The sequence below is a fragment of the Rhinoraja longicauda genome, chromosome 1, assembly GCF_053455715.1.
Source record: "Rhinoraja longicauda isolate Sanriku21f chromosome 1, sRhiLon1.1, whole genome shotgun sequence".
In the NCBI taxonomy this organism is placed as follows: Eukaryota; Metazoa; Chordata; class Chondrichthyes; order Rajiformes; family Arhynchobatidae; genus Rhinoraja; species Rhinoraja longicauda.
In genome coordinates this window covers 141,718,285-141,738,589 of record NC_135953.1, presented here as the reverse complement: position 1 = coordinate 141,738,589, position 20,305 = coordinate 141,718,285, and the positions used below count along the sequence as shown (strand labels likewise).

At 53.5% G+C, this 20,305-nt stretch overlaps 1 protein-coding gene across 2 annotated transcripts in view; it reads left to right on the top strand.

Annotated features, from left to right (window-relative positions):
• The first annotated feature begins 11,880 nt into the window (after window positions 1-11,880).
• The window catches only part of LOC144601054 (bifunctional methylenetetrahydrofolate dehydrogenase/cyclohydrolase, mitochondrial-like), a 54,248-nt gene continuing 45,823 nt past the window's right edge, over window positions 11,881-20,305 (top strand). For both annotated transcript variants that reach the window (XM_078412994.1, XM_078412989.1), the window contains exons 1-3: window positions 11,881-12,250; window positions 16,968-17,152; window positions 19,686-19,808. In XM_078412994.1, coding sequence (XP_078269120.1) covers window positions 12,141-12,250; window positions 16,968-17,152; window positions 19,686-19,808 — 418 coding nt within the window. In that variant the 5' untranslated portion in view covers window positions 11,881-12,140. The remainder of the gene's footprint in view (window positions 12,251-16,967; window positions 17,153-19,685; window positions 19,809-20,305) is intronic.

Genomic DNA, 20,305 nt, shown 5'->3' with positions numbered 1-20,305 from the left:
GTCACGGAGAGAACGTACAAACTCCTTACAGTGCAGCACCCGTAGTCAGGATCGAACCTGAGTCTCCGGCGCTGCATTCGCTGTAAAGCAGCAACTCTACCGCTGCGCTACCATGCCGCCCTTCATAACGAGAAGATTTCAGTATAGGAGTAAAGAGGTTCTTCTGCAGTTGTACAGGGCCCTGGTACGACCACATCTGGAGTATTGTGTACAGTTTTGGTCTCCTAATTTGAGGAAGGACATCGTTGTAATTGAGACAGTGCAGCGTAGATTCACGAGATTGATCCCTGGGATGGCGTGACTGTCATATGAGGAAAGACTGAAAAGACTAGGCTTGTATTCATTGGAGTTTAGAAAGATGAGAGGGGATCTTATAGAGACATATAAAATTATAAAAGGACTGGACAAGCTAGATGCAGGAAAAATGTTCCCAATGTTGGGCGAGTCCAGAACCAGGGGCCACAGTCTTAGAATAAAGGGGAGGCCATTTAAAACTGAGGTGAGAAGGACCTTTTTCACCCAGAGAGTTGTGAGTTTGTGGAATTCTCTGCCACAGAAGGCAGTGGAGGCCAATTCACTGGATGAATTTAAAAGAGAGTTAGATAGAGCTCTAGGGGCTAGCGGAATCAAGGGATATGGGGAGAAGGCAGGCACAGGTTACTGATTGTGGACGATCAGCCATGATCACAATGAGTGGCGGTGTTGGCTTGAAGGGCCAAATGGCCTCCTCCTGCACCTATTTTCTATGTTTCTATGTTATGGGGAGAAGGCAGGAGAATGGGGTTGAGAGGGAGAAATAGATCAGCCATGATTGTGTGGGAAAGAACTGCAGATGCTGATTTAAATCATAGATAGACACAAAATGCTGGAGTAACTCAGCGGGACAGGCAGCATCTCTGGACAGAAGGAATGGGTGACGTTTCGGGTCGAGACCCTTCTTCAGACTGATGTCAGGGGAGTGGGCGGTACAGAGATAGAATGCAGTTGGAGACAGGAAGACTGGTGGGAGAACTGGGAAGTGGGAGGGGATGGAGAGAGAGGGAAAACAGGGACTACTTGAAGCTAGAGAAGTCAATGTTCGGAGTAGACCTGCTGTGCCGAATGGCCTAATTCTGCTCCTAGAATGTGTGAACTCTGAACCTGTCCAAATGTCTTTTAAAAATTGTTACATCGATCAACCAAAACATTGTGACCACAGACAGGCGTGGGTTTTTATGCGATTTTAGTTTAGTTTAGATTTTTGTCGCGTGTACAGTGAAAAGCTTTTTTGATGCGTGCTGTCCAGTCAGCGGAAAGACTACATGTGATTACAGTCAAGCTGTCCACAGTGGACAGATACACGACAAAGGGTATAACAGATGGGACATTAATCAATCACAATCATAATCAGACTTTATTGGCCAAGTACGTTTTGCAACATACGAGGACTTTCATTTCCCGCACAGTCATACAAATAAAAAGCAACAGGACACACAAAATACATTTCAACATGAACATCCACCACAGTGACTCCTCCACATTCCTCACTGTGATGGAAGGTGAAAAAACGTTCAATCTCTTCCCTTCTTTGTCCTCCCGCGGTCGGGGGCCTCGAGCCTTCCGTTGACGGGACGATCTTGACTCCCGTAGCCGGCGGTCGGGCCCTCACGTCGGGGCGATCAAACTCCCGCATCGGGGAGGATCTCAGCTCCCCCGCACCAGGCGATCTACCCCTGGGTCGGGGCTGGTCGAACCTTGTGCGGCCTGGAGCTTCCCGACATCGGTCTCTACCCGAGACTGCGAGCTCCTCGGTGTTGGAGTCCGCAGGCCGCGGCGGTTGGAGCGTCGATCCCAGGCAAGGGATCGCAGGCTCCAATGGTAAGTCCACGGCCCGCGGTGGGGCTCAAAGTCAGTCTCGAGCAAGGCCGCCAGCTCCACGATGTTAGGCCGCAGAGCGACCGGAGATACGATCCGCAAAACAATCGCATCTCCAGCAAGGTAAGAGATTGAAAGGAAGCATGCAGGTCCAGCAGGCAGTGAAGAAAGCCAATGGAATTTTGGCTTTCATAACAAGAGGAGCTGAGTGTAGGAGCAAAGAGGTCCTTCTGCAGTTGTACAGGGCCCTAGTGAGACCGCACCTGGAGTACTGTGTGCAGTTTTGGTCTCCAAATTTGAGGAAGGATATTCTTACTATTGAGGGAGTACAGGGTAGGTTTACTAGGTTAATTCCTGGAATGGTGGGACTGTTGTATGTTGAAAGACTGGAGCGACTAGGCTTGTCTACACTGGAATTTAGAAGGATGAGAGGGGATCTTATTGAAACATATAAGATTATTAAGGGGTTGGACACGTTAGAGGCAGGAAACATGTTCCCAATGTTGGGGGAGTCCAGAAGCAGGGGCCACAGTTTAAGAATAAGGAGTAGGCCATTTAGAACGGAGATGAGGAAAAACCTTTTCACTCAGAGAGTTGTGAATCTGTGGAATTCTCTGCCTCAGAAGGCAGTGGAGGCCAATTCCCTGGATGTTTTCAAGAGAGAGTTAGATAGAGCTCTTAATGATAGCGGAGTCAGGGGGTATGGGGAGAAGGCAGGAACGGGGTACTGATTGAGAATGATCAGCCATGATCATGGTGAATGGCGGTGCTGGCTCGAAGTGCCGAATGGCCTCCTCCTGCACCTATTGTCTATTGTAAAAAAAAAAGTTTCCTCCGCCCCCCCCCCCCCCCCCACATAAAGCAAACCAGAGTACATTAACACAAACTTTTAAAACTTATCAAAAATAACAAAAAGAGTTTAAAAACGACAGGCAGACTGTAGGCGAGGCAACTCTGCTGCTGCTGGAGTAGAGGTTTAAAAGAGTGGAGCGATTGTAATGAACGATTGCAGGTCCTCTTCTGGGACCAGCACACAGAGAGTTGCCTGGTGTGGGTGCCATTTTGGAATACATTGCCCTGTAATGGAGGGATAAGGATCACCTGCAGGCAGATAAGAGTTGGACTTAGCATCAAGTTCAACATGGACACGGCGTCCTGAAGGTAGAGGTTGTCAACGATCTCACTCCCAAATAAGGGACAAAAAGTGACGTCACCGCCCCGCGCCCCACGTGACCTCACCCAGCCAGCGGCCACGTGCTCCCGCTCCACCAATGGCGGCCGCCCGGGCCGGGAGGCGGGTTGCTAGGCAACCTCTATGAGGCAGCGCCCGGGCCTCCGGACCTACACTGTCCGGAGGTAAAATGTCGGAAAGCTAGAGTGTCGGGATCTAAACTGTCAGGACCTACAGTGTTGGGGCCTACTGTGTCCGGGCCTACAATGTCCTGGCCTACAGCGTCCAGGCCTACAGCGTCCGGGCCTACAGCGTCCGGGCCTACAGCGTCCGGGCCTACATCGTCTGGGCCTACAGCGTCTGGGCCTACAGTGCCCCCCCGGGCCTACAGCGTCTGGGCCTACAGCGTCTGGGCCTACAGCGTCCGGGCCTACGGTGTCCTGGCCTACAGTGTCCGGGCCTACAGTGTCCGGGCCTACAGCGTCCGGGCCTACAGCGTCCGGGCCTACAGCGTCCGGGCCTACAGCGTCCGGGCCTACAGCGTCTGGGCCTACAGTGCCCCCCGGGCCTAATACGGGACAAGGGCGGTCCCGTACGGGACAAACCAATTTAACCCAATATACGGGATGTCCCGGCTAATATGGGACAGTTGGCAACCCTAGCTGAAGGCCCTGTTCTGGTGCTGCATTGATCTATGTTTCAGTGGCTGTGAAATGCCTGCTCGGTTGACAGCTGTTTGACCAATGTAATCCTGTCCTTCTTGCCAACATTGAGATTTCGGCTGGTGGAGCTAAACGTGTTAATTGAATAGAACGCACACTCCCTCGTGTGGTGACCTGTCAAAGATCTTGTCCCTGGCAGAGAATCGACCAACTACTCCCCCTCCCTGTGTGAAACTGTGATATTAATTGAGATGGAAAATCTGCTCGTTTGCAATGATATTCCTGCCAATGCTCGCAGAAAGGACTTGCATTTCAGTTGCACGTTTTCCAGCTGCAGACTCTGTGTGCACTGAGTTTTTATTTTTAAACTGCAGGAACTCCCTGACATTCTGGAAACTTCCCTGACAAATCCAGACTTAAAAATAAAACCATTTCCAAAAACACATTTCACAAACAATAGTCAACGGGGAACTAATGAGAGAACGGTCCTGACCTTCCACATTGGAGACCCTCGCTCGGACTATCTTTAATAAGTCTTACTGGACTTTATCTGGCACGAAATGTTATTCCCTTTATCCTGTATCTGCACACTGTGGGCAGCTCGATTGTAATGGTGCATTGTCTTTCCGCTGACTGGTTAGCTCGCCACAAAAAGCTTTTCACTGAACCTCGGTACACGTGACATGTGTGAATGCATTTCAAATCCAGGAATCTCTGTTGTGACGTAGGGAAAGACAGAATTCAAAGCAGTTCACAAGAGCGTAGGAGTGCAAATTAGGCCACTCAGCCCATCGAGTTTTCCCTGCCATTCAAACATGGCTGATCTATCTTTCCCTCTCAACCCCATTCTCCACTCCACCTTCGAAGGGATCTACAGGAGGCGCTGCCTCAAAAAGGCAGCCGGCATCATCAGAGACCCACACCACCCTGGCCACACTCTCACTGACCCACACCACCCTGGCCACACTCTCACTGACCCACACCACCCTGGCCACACTCTCACTGACCCACACCACCCTGGCCACACTCTCACTGACCCACACCACCCTGGCCACACTCTCACTGACCCACACCACCCTGGCCACACTCTCACTGACCCACACCACCCTGGCCACGCTCTCACTGACCCACACCACCCTGGCCACACTCTCACTGACCCACACCACCCTGGCCACACACTCACTGACCCACACCACCCTGGCCACACTCTCACTGACCCACACCACCCTGGCCACACTCTCACTGACCCACACCACCCTGGCCACACTCTCACTGACCCACACCACCCTGGCCACACTCTCACTGACCCACACCACCCTGGCCACACTCTCACTGACCCACACCACCCTGGCCACACACTCACTGACCCACACCACCCTGGCCACACTCTCACTGACCCACACCACCCTGGCCACACTCTCACTGACCCACACCACCCTGGCCACACTCTCACTGACCCACACCACCCTGGCCACACTCTCACTGACCCACACCACCCTGGCCACACACTCACTGACCCACACCACCCTGGCCACACTCTCACTGACCCACACCACCCTGGCCACACACTCACTGACCCACACCACCCTGGCCACACTCTCACTGACCCACACCACCCTGGCCACACTCTCACTGACCCACACCACCCTGACCCACACCACCCTGACCCACACCACCCTGGCCACACTCTCACTGACCCACACCACCCTGGCCACACTCTCACTGACCCACACCACCCTGGCCACACTCTCACTGACCCACACCACCCTGGCCACACTCTCACTGACCCACACCACCCTGGCCACACTCTCACTGACCCACACCACCCTGGCCACACTCTCACTGACCCACACCACCCTGGCCACACTCTCACTGACCCACACCACCCTGGCCACACTCTCACTGACCCACACCACCCTGGCCACACTCTCACTGACCCACACCACCCTGGCCACACTCTCATTCCACCCCTGCCATCGGGAAGAAGGTACAGGAGCCTGAAAACTGTAACGTCCAGGTTCAGGAACAGCATCTTCCCCACAGCCATCAGGTTATTAAACACCACAACCTCAAATAAACTCTGAACTAAATTTACATAGACTATTATTGTTATTATTGCATTATTATTTCCATGTGCAGGTCTGTGTGCGTGTGCGTATATGTATGTATATGTATATATATATATATATGATCTGTGTATATGTGAGTATATGTATATATAATAGACAATAGACAATAGGTTCAGGAGTAGGCCATTCGGCCCTTCGAGCCAGCACTGCCATTCACTGAGATCATGACTGATCATCCACAATCAGTACCCCGTTCCTGCCTTCTCCCCATATCCCTTGACTCCGCTATCATTAAGAGTTCTATCTAACTCTCCCCCACAGCTTTACAACACTCTGGGTGAAAATGTTTCTCCGTTCTAAATGGCCGACCCCTTATTCTTAAACTGTGGCCCCCTGTGCCTCTTTTCAAGAAGGGCTGCAGGGAAAATGCTGGGAACTAAAGGCCGGTGAGCTCAACATCTGTATTTGGTCAGTTACTGGAGAGTATTCTGAGGGATAGATTGGATGGGCAAGGGCTGATTAGGGATAGTCAGCATGGTTTTGTACGTGGGAGGTCGTGTCTCACAAATCTGATTGAATTTTTTGAAGACGTGGCCAGAAAGGTCGATGAGGGCAGAGCTGTAGATGTTGTGTACATGGACTTCAGTAAGGCGCTCGACAAGGTTCCACATGGTAGGATACTCTGGAAGGTTAGATCGCATGGGATCCAAGGAGAGATAGCTGAATGGATAGAAAATTGGCTCCATGGAAGGAAGCAGAGGGTGATGGTGGAAGGTTGCTTCTCGGACTGGAGGCCTGTGACTAGTGGTGTGCTTCAGGGTTCGGTGCTGGGCCCGTTACTGTTTGTCTTCTACATCAATGATTTGGATGAGAACATTCAGGGCAAGATTAGCAAGTTCGCTGATGATACAAAAGTGTGCGGTTTTGCAGACAGTGAAGATGGTTGTGAACGATTGCAGCAGGATCTGGATCAATTGGCCAGGTGGGCAGAGGAATGGTTGATGGAATTTAATACAGAGAAGTGTGAGGTGTTGCATTTTGGGATGCCGAACAAGGGCAGGACCTACACAGTGAATGGTAGGCCTCTGGGTAGTGTTGTAGAGCAGAGGGGTCTAGGAGTGCAGGTGCACGGTTCCTTGAAGGTTGAGTTGCAGGTACATAAGGTGGTCAAAAATGTTTTGGCACTTTGGCCATCATCAGTCAGAGTATTGAGTACAGAAGTTGGGAGGTCATGTTGCAGTTGTATAAGACTTTGGTGAAGCCGGATTTAGAATATTATGTTCAGTTTTGGGCACCATGTTGTAGGAAAGATATTGTGAAGCTTGAAAGGGTTCGGAAAAGATTTACGAGGATGTTGCCAGAACTAGAGGGTGTGAGCTACAGGGAGAGGTTGAGTAGGCTGGGTCTCTATTCCATGGAGCGCAGGAGGATGAGGGGAGATCTTATAGAGGTGTACAAAATCATGAGAGGAATAGATCGGGTAGATGCACAGAGTCTTTTGCCCAGAGTAGGGGAATCGAGGACCAGAGGATATAGGTTCAAGGTGAAGGGGAAAGGATTTAATAGGAATCCGAGGGGTAACCTTTTCACACAGAGGGTGGTGGGTGTATGGAACAAGCTGCCAGAGGAGGTAGTTGAGGCTGGGACTATCCCATCGTTTAAGAAACAGTTGGACAGGTACATGGATAGGACAGGTTTGGAGGGATATGGACCAAGCGCAGGCAAGTGGGACTAGTGTAGCTGGGACATTGTTGGCCGGTGTGGGCAAGTTGGGCTGAAGGGCCTGTTTCCACACTGTATCACTCTATGACTCTAGTGTAGCTGGGACATTGTTGGCCGGTGTGGGCAAGTTGGGCTGAAGGGCCTGTTTCCACACTGTATCACTCTATGACTCTCGTGTAGCTGGGACATGTTGGACGGTGTGGGCGAGTTGGACCAAAGGGCTTGTTTCCACACTGTATCACTCTATGACTGATAGAGTCATAGAGGGGACCAATTCACTGGAGAATTTCAAGAGAGAGTTAGATTTAGCTCTTGGGGCTGAAGGAATCAAGAGATATGGGGAAAAAGCAGGAACGGGGTACTGATTTTAGATGATGAACTATGGTGCTGGCTCGAAGGGCTGAATGGCCTACTCCTGCACCTATTTTTCTATGTTTTCTATGTTTCTGTAACACTGTGAATCTCTGGCATTTTCCTCTCTGCTCTATCTGTTGTATGTACGGATAGCTTGCTGGTATCTCGTGTGTGGTATGGATAGACGAACTGTAGTTGCTGAAATTGTGAGCAAAACACACAGTGCTGGAGGGACTCAGCTGGTCAGGCAGCATCTGTAGACGGAATGAACAGGCAACGGTTTTGGATCAGGACCCTTTCTTCAGACTGATACAATTCTGAAGATAGGTCCCGATCCAAAACATCGTCTGACCATTCCCTCCACAGACGCTGCCTGACCAGATGAGTTCCTCCAGCACTTTGTGTTTTCCTGTGGTTCTGGTTTGACTGGCTAGCAAATAAATAAAGGTTTACTCTGCAACTTGGTACACGTGACCATAATAAATGTTTAATGTTGGGGAGTGAGGGGTCAGTGTTGGACTGAGACCTGGATGATTTAGTTTAGTTTAGTTTAGAGATACAGCGCGGAAACAGGCCCTTCGGCCCACCGGGTCCGCGCCGACCAGCGATCCCCGCTCACTAACACTATCCCACACCCACTAGGGACAATTTTTACATTTACCCAGCCAATTAACCTACAAACCAACACGTCTTTGGAGTGTGGGAGGAAACCCAAAGATCTCGGAGAAAACCCACACAGGTCACGGGGAGAACGTACAAACTCCGTACAGACGGCGCCCGTAGTCGGGATGGAACCCGGGTCTCCGGCGCTGCATTCGTTGTAAGGCAGCAACTCTACCGCTGCGCCACCGTGCCGCCCTACGATGTCAGGTACTCTAGTTCAAATGGTTTAGTTTAGTTTTTATTTTAGAGATACAGCGCAGAAACAGGCCCGTCTGCCCACCGAGTCCACGCTGCCCATTGATCCCCAGTTCACACAGTTTTATGTTATCCCACTTTCTCATCCACTCCCTGCACATTAAGGGCAATTTACAGAAACCAATTAATCTACAAACCTGTACTCCAGCGGTAGAGTTGCTGCCTCACAGCGCCGGAGACCCGGTTTCCATCCCGACTACGGGTGCTGTCTGTGGGTTTTCTCCGTGGGTTTTCTCCGGGTGCTCCGGTTTCCTCCCACACTCCAAAGACAATAGACAATAGACAATAGACAATAGGTGCAGGAGTAGGCCATTCAGCCCTTCGAGCCAGCACCGCCATTCTATGCGATCATGGCTGATCACTCTCAATCAGTACCCCGTTCCTGCCTTCTCCCCATATCCCCTCACTCCGCTATCCTTAAGAGCTCTATCCAGCTCTCTCTTGAAAGCATCCAACAAACTGGCCTCCACTGCCTTCTGAGGCAGAGAATTCCACAACTTCACCACCCTCTGACTGAAAAAGTTCTTCCTCATCTCCGTTCTAAATGGCCTACCCCTTATTCTTAAACTGTGGCCCCTTGTTCTGGACTCCCCCAACATTGGGAACATGTTATCTGCCTCTAATGTGTCCAATCCCCTAATTATCTTATATGTTTCAATAAGATCCCCCCTCATCCTTCTAAATTCCAGTGTATACAAGCCCAGTCGCTCCAGCCTTTCAACATACGACAGTCCCGCCATTCCGGGAATTAACCTAGTGAACCTACGCTGCACGCCCTCCATAGCAAGACTTAAAGGTTTGTAGGTTTATTGGCTTCTGTAAAATGTTAATTGTCCCTGGTGTGTAGGATCGTGCTAGTGTACGGTTTGATTGCTGGTTGGCGCGGACTCGATGGGCCGAAGGGCCTATTTCTGCACTGTACCTCTAAAGTCTAAAAGCAAAGAGTGGTTAGCATGCAAACAAAACCTATTCCCTGTACCTCGGTACACGTGACAACAATAAACAAATCTTTAATTGACATTTGGACAGATACATGAATAGGAACGGTGTGGAGATATATGGACCAAACGCGGGCAGATGGGTTAGCGTAGTTTAGTTTAGAGAGCCAGCGTGGACACAGGCTCTTCTGCCCACCGAGTCAATGTTGACCAGCGATCCCCGCGCACACTCAACACTATCCCACACACTCAGGACAGCTTCCCAATTTTTACTGAAGCAAATTAACCTCCAAACCCGCACGTCTTTGGAGTGTGGGAAGAAACCGGAGCACCTGGAGTAAACCCACGTGGTCACAGGGAGAACGTGCAAACTCCACACAGACAGCACCCTTTAAATACAGGAGAGTTGCATGAAGACTGGAGGGAGGCAAATATTGTGCCTCTTTTCAAGAAGGGCTGCAGGGAAAATGCTGGGAACTATCGGCCGGTGAGCTCAACATCTGTAGTTAGTAAGTTGCTGGAGAGTATTCTGAAGGATAGGATATACGGGCATTTGGATGGGTAAGGGCTGATTAGGGATAGTCAGCATGGTTTAGTACGAGGGAGGTCATGTCTCACAAATCTGATTGAGTTTTTTGAAGTCGTAACCAAAAAGTCGATGAGGGCAGAGCTGTAAATGTTGTGTGCATGGACTTCAGTAAGGCGTTCAACAAGGTTCCACATGATAGGCTGCTCTGGAAGGTTTGATCGCATGGGATCCAAGGAGTGATAGCTGAATGGATAGCAAATTGGCTCCATGGAAGGAAGCAGAGGGTGATAGTGGACGGTTGCTTCTCAGACTGGAGGCCTGTGACTAGTGGTGTGCCTCAGGGTTCGGTGCTGGGCCCGTTACTGTTTGTCATCTACATCAATGATTTGGATGAGAACAGACAGGGCAAGATTAGCAAGTTTGCTGATGATACAAAAGTGGGCGGTTTTGCAGACAGTGAAGATAGTTGTGAACGATTACAGCAGGATCTGGATCAATTGGACAGGTGGGCAGAGGAGTGGTTGATGGAATTTAATACAGAGAAGTGTGAGGTGTCTAACATGGGTAGGACCTACACAGTGAATGGTAGGGCTCTGGGGAGTGTTGTAGAGCAGAGGGATCTAGGAGTACAGGTGCATGGTTCCTCGAATATGGCGTCGCAGGTAGATGAGGTGGTCAAAAAGGCGTTTGGCACATTGGCCTTCATCAGTCTGAGTGTTGAGTATAGAAGTTGGGAGGTCATGTTGCAATTGTATAAGATTAGAATAGTGTGTTCAGTTCTGGGCACCATGCCAAAGGAAAGATATCGTCAAACTGGTAAGGTTACAGAGAAGATTTACGAGGATGTTGCCAGGACTAGAGGGTGTGAGCTACAGGGAGAGGTTGAGCAGGCTGGGTCTCTATTCCATGGAGCGCAGGAGGATGAGGGGAGATCTTATAGAGGTGTACAAAATCACGAGGGGAATAGATCGGGTAGATGCACAGAGTCTCTTGCCCGGAGTCGGGGAATCGAGGACCAGAGGACATAGGTTCAAGGTTAAGGGGAGAAGATTTAATAGGGATCTGAGGGGTGCCTTTTACACACAGAGGGTGGTGGGCTTGGAATGCTTTGGCCCACTGTGTCTGTGCAGTGCCCGGCCTCTCCAACCTTGCACAGCAGCGCCCATGGTCTTTGCAACACGCTGACGGTCGGGGTTTAAATGCAGATCGTGCACCACGGGTATTGCACACTCTGCTGGTAACTCGCTGTCGGAAAGGAGGGGGGGGGGGGGGGGGGTGCATTTGTGTATCTGCAACCAGCAGCGGCCAATGCAGTGCTTGTCACTTGCATCCGACTGCACCGGGAGAACCACTACCTCTCCTCTCCTCGCCACTCCTCTCCTCCCCTCTCCTCTCCTCCCCTCTCCTCTCCTCTTCTCCTCTCCTCTCCTCTCCTCTCCTCTCCTCTCCTCTCCTCTCCTCTCCTCTCCTCTCCTCTCCTCGCCACTCCTCTCCTCCCCTCTCCTCTCCTCCCCTCTCCTCTCCTCTTCTCCTCTCCTCTCCTCTCCTCTCCTCTCTCCTCTTCTCCTCTCCTCTCCTCTCCTCCCCTCTCCTCCCCTCGCCACTCCTCTCCTCTCCTCTCCTCTCCTCCCCTCTCCTCCCCTCGCCACTCCTCTCCTCTCCTCTCCTCTCCTCCCCTCTCCTCTCCTCTCCTCCCCTCTCCTCCCCTCCCCTCCCCTCCCCTCCCCTCCCCTCCCCTCCCCTCTCCTCTCCTCTCCTCTCCTCTCCTCTCCACTCCTCTCTCCTCTTCTCCTCCCCTCCCCTCTCCTCTCCTCTCCTCTCCTCTCCTCTCCACTCCTCTCTCCTCTTCTCCTCTCCTCTCCTCTCCTCTTCTCCTCTCCTCTCCTCTCCTCTCCTCTCCTCCTCTCCCTTCGTCTCCACACGATGGCTTCTTCTCTCTACATCATGTCGCTGTGTGTCCGAGCCGCGGGACTGCGGCTGTCGGTGGCGCATCGGTCCCGGGCGTCCAGGTGGCTCCACGCCAGCGGCCGCAGGTAAGGCATCACCTGGCGGACAGGTGCCCGGGAGACCCCGCACTGCACAAGTACTGCATGCAAACTGCGGCAGCGGATGGGATGGTGCACCCCCCTTCTCCTCTCCAGACCCCTGCTACCCCCTCTCTCTCTGCAAAAGAACAGGCAAAGCCCGCTAGCTCAGCTCAGCTCAGCTCAGCTCAGCATTGCGGGCAATGCAAAGCGAATCTGTGTATTTGGTGGTTTTTGTTGCAAACATTAGCGGAAAAGATCAGCAATGCAATTAGAATTGCGGACCGCATCCGACTCAGGCGTGACCTGGGTTTGTAGCTGGCTCTAACTGATGGGGGGGGTTTGAAAAATGTATTTTGCAAAAGCTTTGGGAAGCTGGGATGGTTACACACGGTAGCGGTAGAGTTTGCAATGATCAACGATGTGGAAATGAGTGAGGATCATTTGGACATCATCTGGATGATGATCGAATGTCAGGCCACTGACTTCAAACCTCTGATCGACTCAGACTCTGATCGTCAGTATTGAGCTATAAGAAAATAACTGCAGATGCTGGTACAAATCGAAGGTATTTATTCACAAAATGCTGGAGAAACTCAGCAGGTCAGGCAGCATCTCGGAGAGCAGGAATGGGTGACGTTTCGGGTCGAGATCCTTCTTCAGACTGATGTCAGGGGGGCGGTCAAGGTATTGAGCGTGGAAGGTGGGAGGTCATGTTACAGTTCTGAAGAAGGTTCTCCACCCGAAACATCACCCATTCCTTCCCTCCAGAGATGCTGCCTGACCCGCTGAGTTACTCCAGCACTCTGTGTCCATGTTCTCCAGAGATGCTGCCTGAGCCGCTGAGTTACTCCAGCACTCTGTGTCCATGTTCTCCAGAGATGCTGCCTGAGCCGCTGAGTTACTCCAGCACTCTGTGTCCATGTTCTCCAGAGATGCTGCCTGAGCCGCTGAGTTACTCCAGCACTCTGTGTCCATGTTTAGAGATACAGTGCCTAAACAGGCCCACTGGGTCCACACCGACCAGTGATATCCTGTACACTAGCACGATCCCACACACTCGGGACAATTTACTTGACCCAGCTCTCTGGTGCTGTGAGGTAGTGACTCTACCAGCTGTGCCACTGTTAAGAAAGTGCTGGAGGATCTCAGCAGGTCAGGCAGCATCTGTGGAGGGAATGGTTACACAACGTTTTGGGTCGGGACCCTTCTTCAGACTGATGGAGAATGGGGGCGGGGGGGGGGGGGGGGGGAGGGGAGAGAAAGCTGGAAGAGAGAGTTGGGAGCAAGACAAAGCCTGGCAAGTGATAGGTGGATAGACACAAAATGCTGGAGTAACTCAGCGGGTCAGGCAGCATCTCTGGAGAACATGGACACAGAGTGCTGGAGTAACTCAGCGGGTCAGGCAGCATCTCTGGAGAACATGGACACAGAGTGCTGGAGTAACTCAGCGGGTCAGGCAGCATCTCTGGAGAACATGGACACAGAGTGCTGGAGTAACTCAGCGGGTCAGGCAGCATCTCTGGAGAACATGGACACAGAGTGCTGGAGTAACTCAGCGGGTCAGGCAGCATCTCTGGAGAACATGGACACAGAGTGCTGGAGTAACTCAGCGGGTCAGGCAGCATCTCTGGAGAACATGGACACAGAGTGCTGGAGTAACTCAGCGGGTCAGGCAGCATCTCTGGAGAGAAGGAATGGATGATGTTTCGGGTCAAGACCCTTCAGACTGAAGTCTATCATTTTGTGTCTATCTTCGGTGTAAACCACCATCTGCAGTTGCTTCCTACACAAGTGATAGGTGGAGCCAGGTTTGTTTGACAGATGATTGGAGATAGGGACCAAGGCTGGAGATCGTCAGAGGGTGGTGGGTGTATGGAACAAGCTGCCAGGGGAGGTAGTTGAGGCTGGGACTATCCCAATGTTTAAGAAACAGTTGGACAGGTACATGGATAGGACAGGTTTGGAGGGATATGGACCAAGCGCAGGCAGGTGGGACTAGTGTGGCTGGGACATGTTGGCCGATGTGGGCGAGTTGGGCCGAAGGGCCTGTTTTCAAGTTGTATCACTCTGTTGCTCTATGACTCTGTGGAAAGAGTGCAGAATATAGTGTTACGGTTATGGAGTAAGTGCAGATAAAAAAGTTCAAGAGCTGCAAGGAAGTAGGTTGGATGATCGGGGATACACCCTTAGCACCTAAGAGATCTGTTCAAAATCTGCTAACGGTGGGCATCTGGTGTGATGGGGATCTGGTGTGTTGGGGTTCTGGTGTGTTGGGGGTCTGGTGTGTTGGGGGTCTGGTGTGTTGGGGGTCTGGTGTGTTGGGGGTCTGGTGTGTTGGGGGTCCGGTGTTGGGGATCTGGTGTGATGGGGGTCTGGTGTTGGGGGTCTGGTGTGTTGGGGGTCTGGTGTGATGGGGGTCTGGTGTTGGGGGTCTGGTGTGTTGGGGGTCTGGTGTTGGGGGTCTGGTGTGTTGGGGTTCTGGTGTGATGGGGGTCTGCTGTGATGGGGGTCTGGTGTGTTGGGGTTCTGGTGTGTTGGGGGTCTGGTGTGTTGGGGGTCTGGTGTGTTGGGGGTCTGGTGTGTTGGGGGTCTGGTGTGTTGGGGGTCTGGTGTGTTGGGGGTCTGGTGTGTTGGGGTTCTGGTGTGTTGGGGTTCTGGTGTGTTGGGGTTCTGGTGTGTTGGGGGTCTGGTGTGTTGGGGTTCTGGTGTGTTGGGGTTCTGGTGTGTTGGGGGTCTGGTGTGTTGGGGGTCTGGTGTGATGGGGGTCTGGTGTGTTGGGGTTCTGGTGTGTTGGGGATCTGGTGTGTTGGGGGTCTGGTGTGTTGGGGGTCTGGTGTGTTGGGGGTCTGGTGTGTTGGGGGTCTGGTGTGTTGGGGGTCTGGTGTGATGGGGGTCTGGTGTGTTGGGGTTCTGGTGTGTTGGGGATCCAGCTCCTGTGGAGATCTGGTCCATTTGGGGATCTGCGTTGCAGATCTGGCCCGATGATCCCGGCCAGGGTGGGGCCGGTTAGGGACTTGAGTGGGGTGTGGGTGGGGTACTGGGTGGGGTGGGGTACTGGGTTTGGGTGGGGTGTTGGTGGGGTGTGGGTGGGGTACTGGGTGGGGTGAGGTACTGGGTGTGGGTGGGGGTACTGGGTGTGGGTGGGGTGTGGGTGGGGTGTGGGTGGGGTAATGTGTGTGGGTGGGGTACTGGGTGTGGGTGGGGTACAGGGTGTGGGTGGGGTACTGAGTGTGGGTGGGGGTGGGTGTGGGTGGGGTACTGGGTGTGGGTGGAGTACTGGGTGTGGGTGGTGTGGGTGGGGTGTGGGTGGGGTACTGGGTGGGGTGAGGTACTGGGTGTGGGTGGGTACTGGGTGTGGGTGGGGTACTGGGTGGGGTGAGGTACTGGGTGTGGGTGGGGTACTGGGTGTGGGTGGGGTACTGGGTGTGGGTGGGTACTGTGTGTGGGTGGGGTACTGGGTGTGGGTGGGGTGGGGTGTGGGTGGGGTACTGGGTGTGGGTGGGGTGGGGTGTGGGTGGAGTACTGGGTGTAGGTGGTGTGGGTGGGGTGTGGGTGGGGTACTGGGTGTGGGTGGGGTACTGGGTGTGGGTGGGGTACTGGGTGTGGGTGGGGTGGGGTGTGGGTGGGGTGGGGTGTGGGTGGGGTGGGGTGTGGGTGGGGTGGGGTGTGGGTGGGGTACTGGGTGTAGGTGGTGTGGGTGGGGTGTGGGTGGGGTACTGGGTGTGGGTGGGGTACTGGGTGTGGGTGGGGTACTGGGTGTGGGTGGGGTACTGGGTGTGGGTGGGGTGGGGTGTGGGTGGGGTACTGGGTGTGGGTAGGGTACTGGGTGTGGGTAGGGTACTGGGTGTGGGTGGGGTACTGGGTGTGGGTGGGGTGGGGTGTGGGTGGGGTACTGGGTGTGGGTGGGGTACTGGGTGTGGGTGGGGGGTACTGGGTGTGGGTGGGGTGGGGTGTGGGTGGGGTACTGGGTGTGGGTGGGGTACTGGGTGTGGGTAGGGTACTGGGTGTGGGTGGGGTACTGGGTGTGGGTGGGGTGGGGTGTGGGTGGGGTACTGGGTGTGGGTGGGGTACTGGGTGTGGGTGGGGTACTGGGTGTGGGTGGGGTGGGGTGTGGGTGGGGTACTGGGTGTGGGTGGGGTGGGGTGTGGGTGGGGTACTGGGTGTGGGTGGGGTGGGGTGTGGGTGGGGTACTGGGTGTGGGTGGGGTACTGGGTGTGGGTGGGGTACTGGGTGTGGGTGGGGTGGGGTGTGGGTGGGGTACTGGGTGTGGGTGGGGTACTGGGTGTGGGTGGGGTACTGGGTGTGGATGGGATACTGGGTGTGGGTGGGGTACTGGGTGTGGGTGGGGTACTGGGTGTGGGTAGGGTACTGGGTGTGGGTAGGGTACTGGGTGTGGGTAGGGTATTGGGTGTGGGTGGGTACTGGGTGTGGGTGGGTTGGGGTGTGGGTGGGGTACTGGGTGTGGGTAGGGTACTGGGTGTGGGTAGGGTACTGGGTGTGGGTAGGGTACTGGGTCCGTTGGGGGCCCAGGGCCCAGTGGGTACATGTCCTGCCACCATCCCCGTTCTGACTGTCTCCCTTCTCTCTGTGGGCCAGGCAGGAGGCGGTGGGGTACTGGGTGGGTCTGGGTGGGGTACAGGGTCTGTTGGGGGCCCAGGGCCCAGTGGGTACATGTCCTGCCACCATCCCCGTTCTGACTGTCTCCCTTCTCTCTGTGGGCCAGGCAGGAGGCGGTGGTGATCTCGGGGACAGCCATGGCCAGGCAGATCCGTGAGGAGGTGCGGGAGGAGCTGGAGGAGTGGGTGTCCCTGGGCAAGGCCCGGCCCAGGCTCAGCGTGGTGCTGGTGGGAGACGACCCTGGCAGCCACGCCTACGTGAAGAACAAGACCAAGGCCGCGGCTTCCGTAGGTGAGGACAGGTACTGACCTGTGAACCCTCACACCTGTGCTACCAGACTGCCTGCCGACCTTCCTCACGGAGGGTGGTGGGTGCGAGGAGCGGGTTTGCCGAGGCAGGTACAATAACAACATTTTGGATTTGTGGCGCAGCGGTAGAGTTGCCGCCTTACAGCGAAGGCAGCGCCGGAGACCCGGGTTCCATCCCAACTACGGGTGCTGTCTGTACGGAGTTTGTACGTTCTCCCCGTGACCTGCGTGGGTTTACTCCGAGATCTTCAGTTTCCTTCCACACTCCAAAGACGTGCAGGTTTGTAGGTTAATTGGCTTGGTAAATGTAAACATTGTCCCTAGTGGGTGTAGGATAGTGTTAATGTGCGGGGATCGCTGGGCGGCACGGACTCGGTGGGCCGAAGGGCCTGTTTCCGCGCTGTATCTCTAAAGCAAACTAAACTAAAAAAGGTACATTTTCCTTCCTACACAGGCACAAGGGACTAGTTTAGATGGGATATCTTGGTTGACATGGCCAAGTTGGGAATAAAGTCCTTGCATGCCCAGCCTCTCCCAGATCAGGCCCACGAGTCCTGGCAACACCCTCTTTAAAGCCCCTTGCATTGAAATAAATGCACTTTCAACCCTCAGTCTTTCTTCGCTCCCTGCTGTGCTCCTGCCTATCCCGTCTACAGTACTTGCTCATATTTAACCTTCCCAACCAACCTGATCTCCCGGTGGCTCAGCACTTCAACTCCCACTCCCATTCCCAATCTGACCTTTCTGTCCTGGGCCTCCTCCACTGTCAGAGTGAGGCCCAGCGCAAATTGGAGGAACAGCACCTCATATTTCACTTGGGCAGTTTACACCCCAGCGGTATGAACATTGACTTCTCTAACTTCAGATAGTCCCTGCTTTCCCACTCTATCCCCTCCCCCTTCCCAGTTCTCCCACCAGTCTTCCTGCCTCCGACTACATTCTATCTTTGTCCCCCCTCCTCCCCTGACATCAGTTTGAAGAAGGGTCTTGAACCGAAAGGTCACCCATTCCTTGTGTCCAGAGATGCTGCCTGACCCGCTGAGTTACTCCAGCACTCTGTGTCCATGTTCTCCAGAGATGCTGCCTGACCCGCTGAGTTACTCCAGCACTCTGTGTCCATGTTCTCCAGAGATGCTGCCTGACCCGCTGAGTTACTCCAGCACTCTGTGTCCATGTTCTCCAGAGATGCTGCCTGAGCCGTTGAGTTACTCCAGCACTCTGTGTCCATCTTCACTTACAAACCTGCGCGTCTTTTGGAGTGTGGGCGGAAACCGGAGCACCCGGAGAAAACCCACTCAAGTCACGGTGAGAACGTACAAACTCCGTACAGACAGCGCCCGTGGTCGAGATGGAACCCGGGTCTCCGGTGCTGCATTCACTGTAAGGCAGCAACTCTACCGCTGCGCCACCGTGACATCCCATGGAAAACTCAATCGCTGAAGGTTCTACAGCAACAAAAGAGATGTTGGGATGGTGCTTTGCCTTTGTGTCGGTGACCAGGGTCCTCCGGTTTCCTCCCACAATCCAGATACGTGCAGGTTTGTATGTTAATTGGCTTCTTAAATTGAGAGGATAGTGAGAGGAGCAGGATTATGCCATTCAGCCCTTTAAGTCCACTCCGCCATTCAATCCTGTCTGATCTATCTTTCCCTCTCAACCCCATTCTCCTGCCTTCTCCCTAACACCCCTGACACCCGTACTAATCAAGAATCTATCTATCTCCGCCTTAAAAATACCCACTGACTTGGCCTCCACAGCCGTCTGTGGCAATGAATTCCACAGATTCACCGCCCTCTGGCTAAAGAAATTCCTCCTCATCTCCTTCCTAATTCTGAGGCTGTGCCCTCTGGTCCTAGACTCTCCCACTAGTGGAAACATCCTCTCCACACCCACTCTACCCAGGCCGCTCACTATTAGGTAAGTTTCAATGAGGTCCCCCCTCATCCTTCTAAACTCCAGCGAGTACAGGCCCGGTGCCGACAAAAGCTCATCCACTCATTCCTGGGATCATTCTCGTAAACCTCCTTTGGACCCTCGGCAGTGGCACATATCATGAATTGTCCTTAATTGTCGGATTGTGCTTGTGTACGGGGTGGGCGGCCACGACGAGAGAGCGATCAGGAGGGGTTTACTTAAAGGTGGAGCACTCACTGTGCGGCACGGTGGCGCAGCGGTAGAGTTGCCGCCTTACAGCGAATGCAGCGCCGGAGACCCGGGTTCCATCCCGACTACGGGTGCTGTCTGTACGGAGTTTGTACGTTCTCCCCGTGACCTGCGTGGGTTTTCTCCGAGATCTTCGGTTTCCTCCCACACTCCAAAGACGTGCAGGTTTGTAGGTTAATTGGCTTGGTAAATGTAAAAATGTCCCTAGTGGGTGTAGGATAGTGTTAGTGTGTGGGGATCGCTGGTCGGCACGGACCCGGTGGGCCGAAGGGCCTGTTTCCGCGCTGTATCTCTAAACTAAACTAAAACTGTAACTGTGGGGAGTGAATTTGATGATCTGACTCCACTTTCAGGTATCAGCAGTGAAACCATTCTGCGGCCTTCTAGTGTGTCCCAGCAGGAACTGATGGAGCTTATCGAGAGGTTGAACAGAGACCCGCACGTGACTGGACTGTTGGTTCAGCTGCCTCTGCCTGGTGAGTCGGCCCCAGAGTGTGGGGACAACAGGGGAGAGATGCTGCCTGACCCGCTGAGTTACTCCAGCACTCTGTGTCCATGTTCTCCAGAGATGCTGCCTGACCCGCTGAGTTACTCCAGCACTCTGTGTCCATGTTCTCCAGAGATGCTGCCTGACCCGCTGAGTTACTCCAGCACTCTGTGTCCAGAACCAGGGGCCACAGTCTTAGAATAAAGGGGAGGCCATTTAAAACCGAGGTGAGAAGAAACTTTTTCACCCAGAGAGTTGTGAATTAGTGGAATTCTCTGCCACAGAAGGCAGTGGAGGCCAATTCACTGGATGGATTTAAAAGAGAGTTAGATAGAGCTCTAGGGGCTAGTGGAATCAAGGGACATGGGGAGAAGGCAGGCACGGTTACTGATTGTGGATGATCAGCCATGATCACATTGAATGGCGGTGCGTACTGGCTCGAGGGGCCGAATGGCCTCCTCCTGCTCCTATTGTCCATGTGTCTCT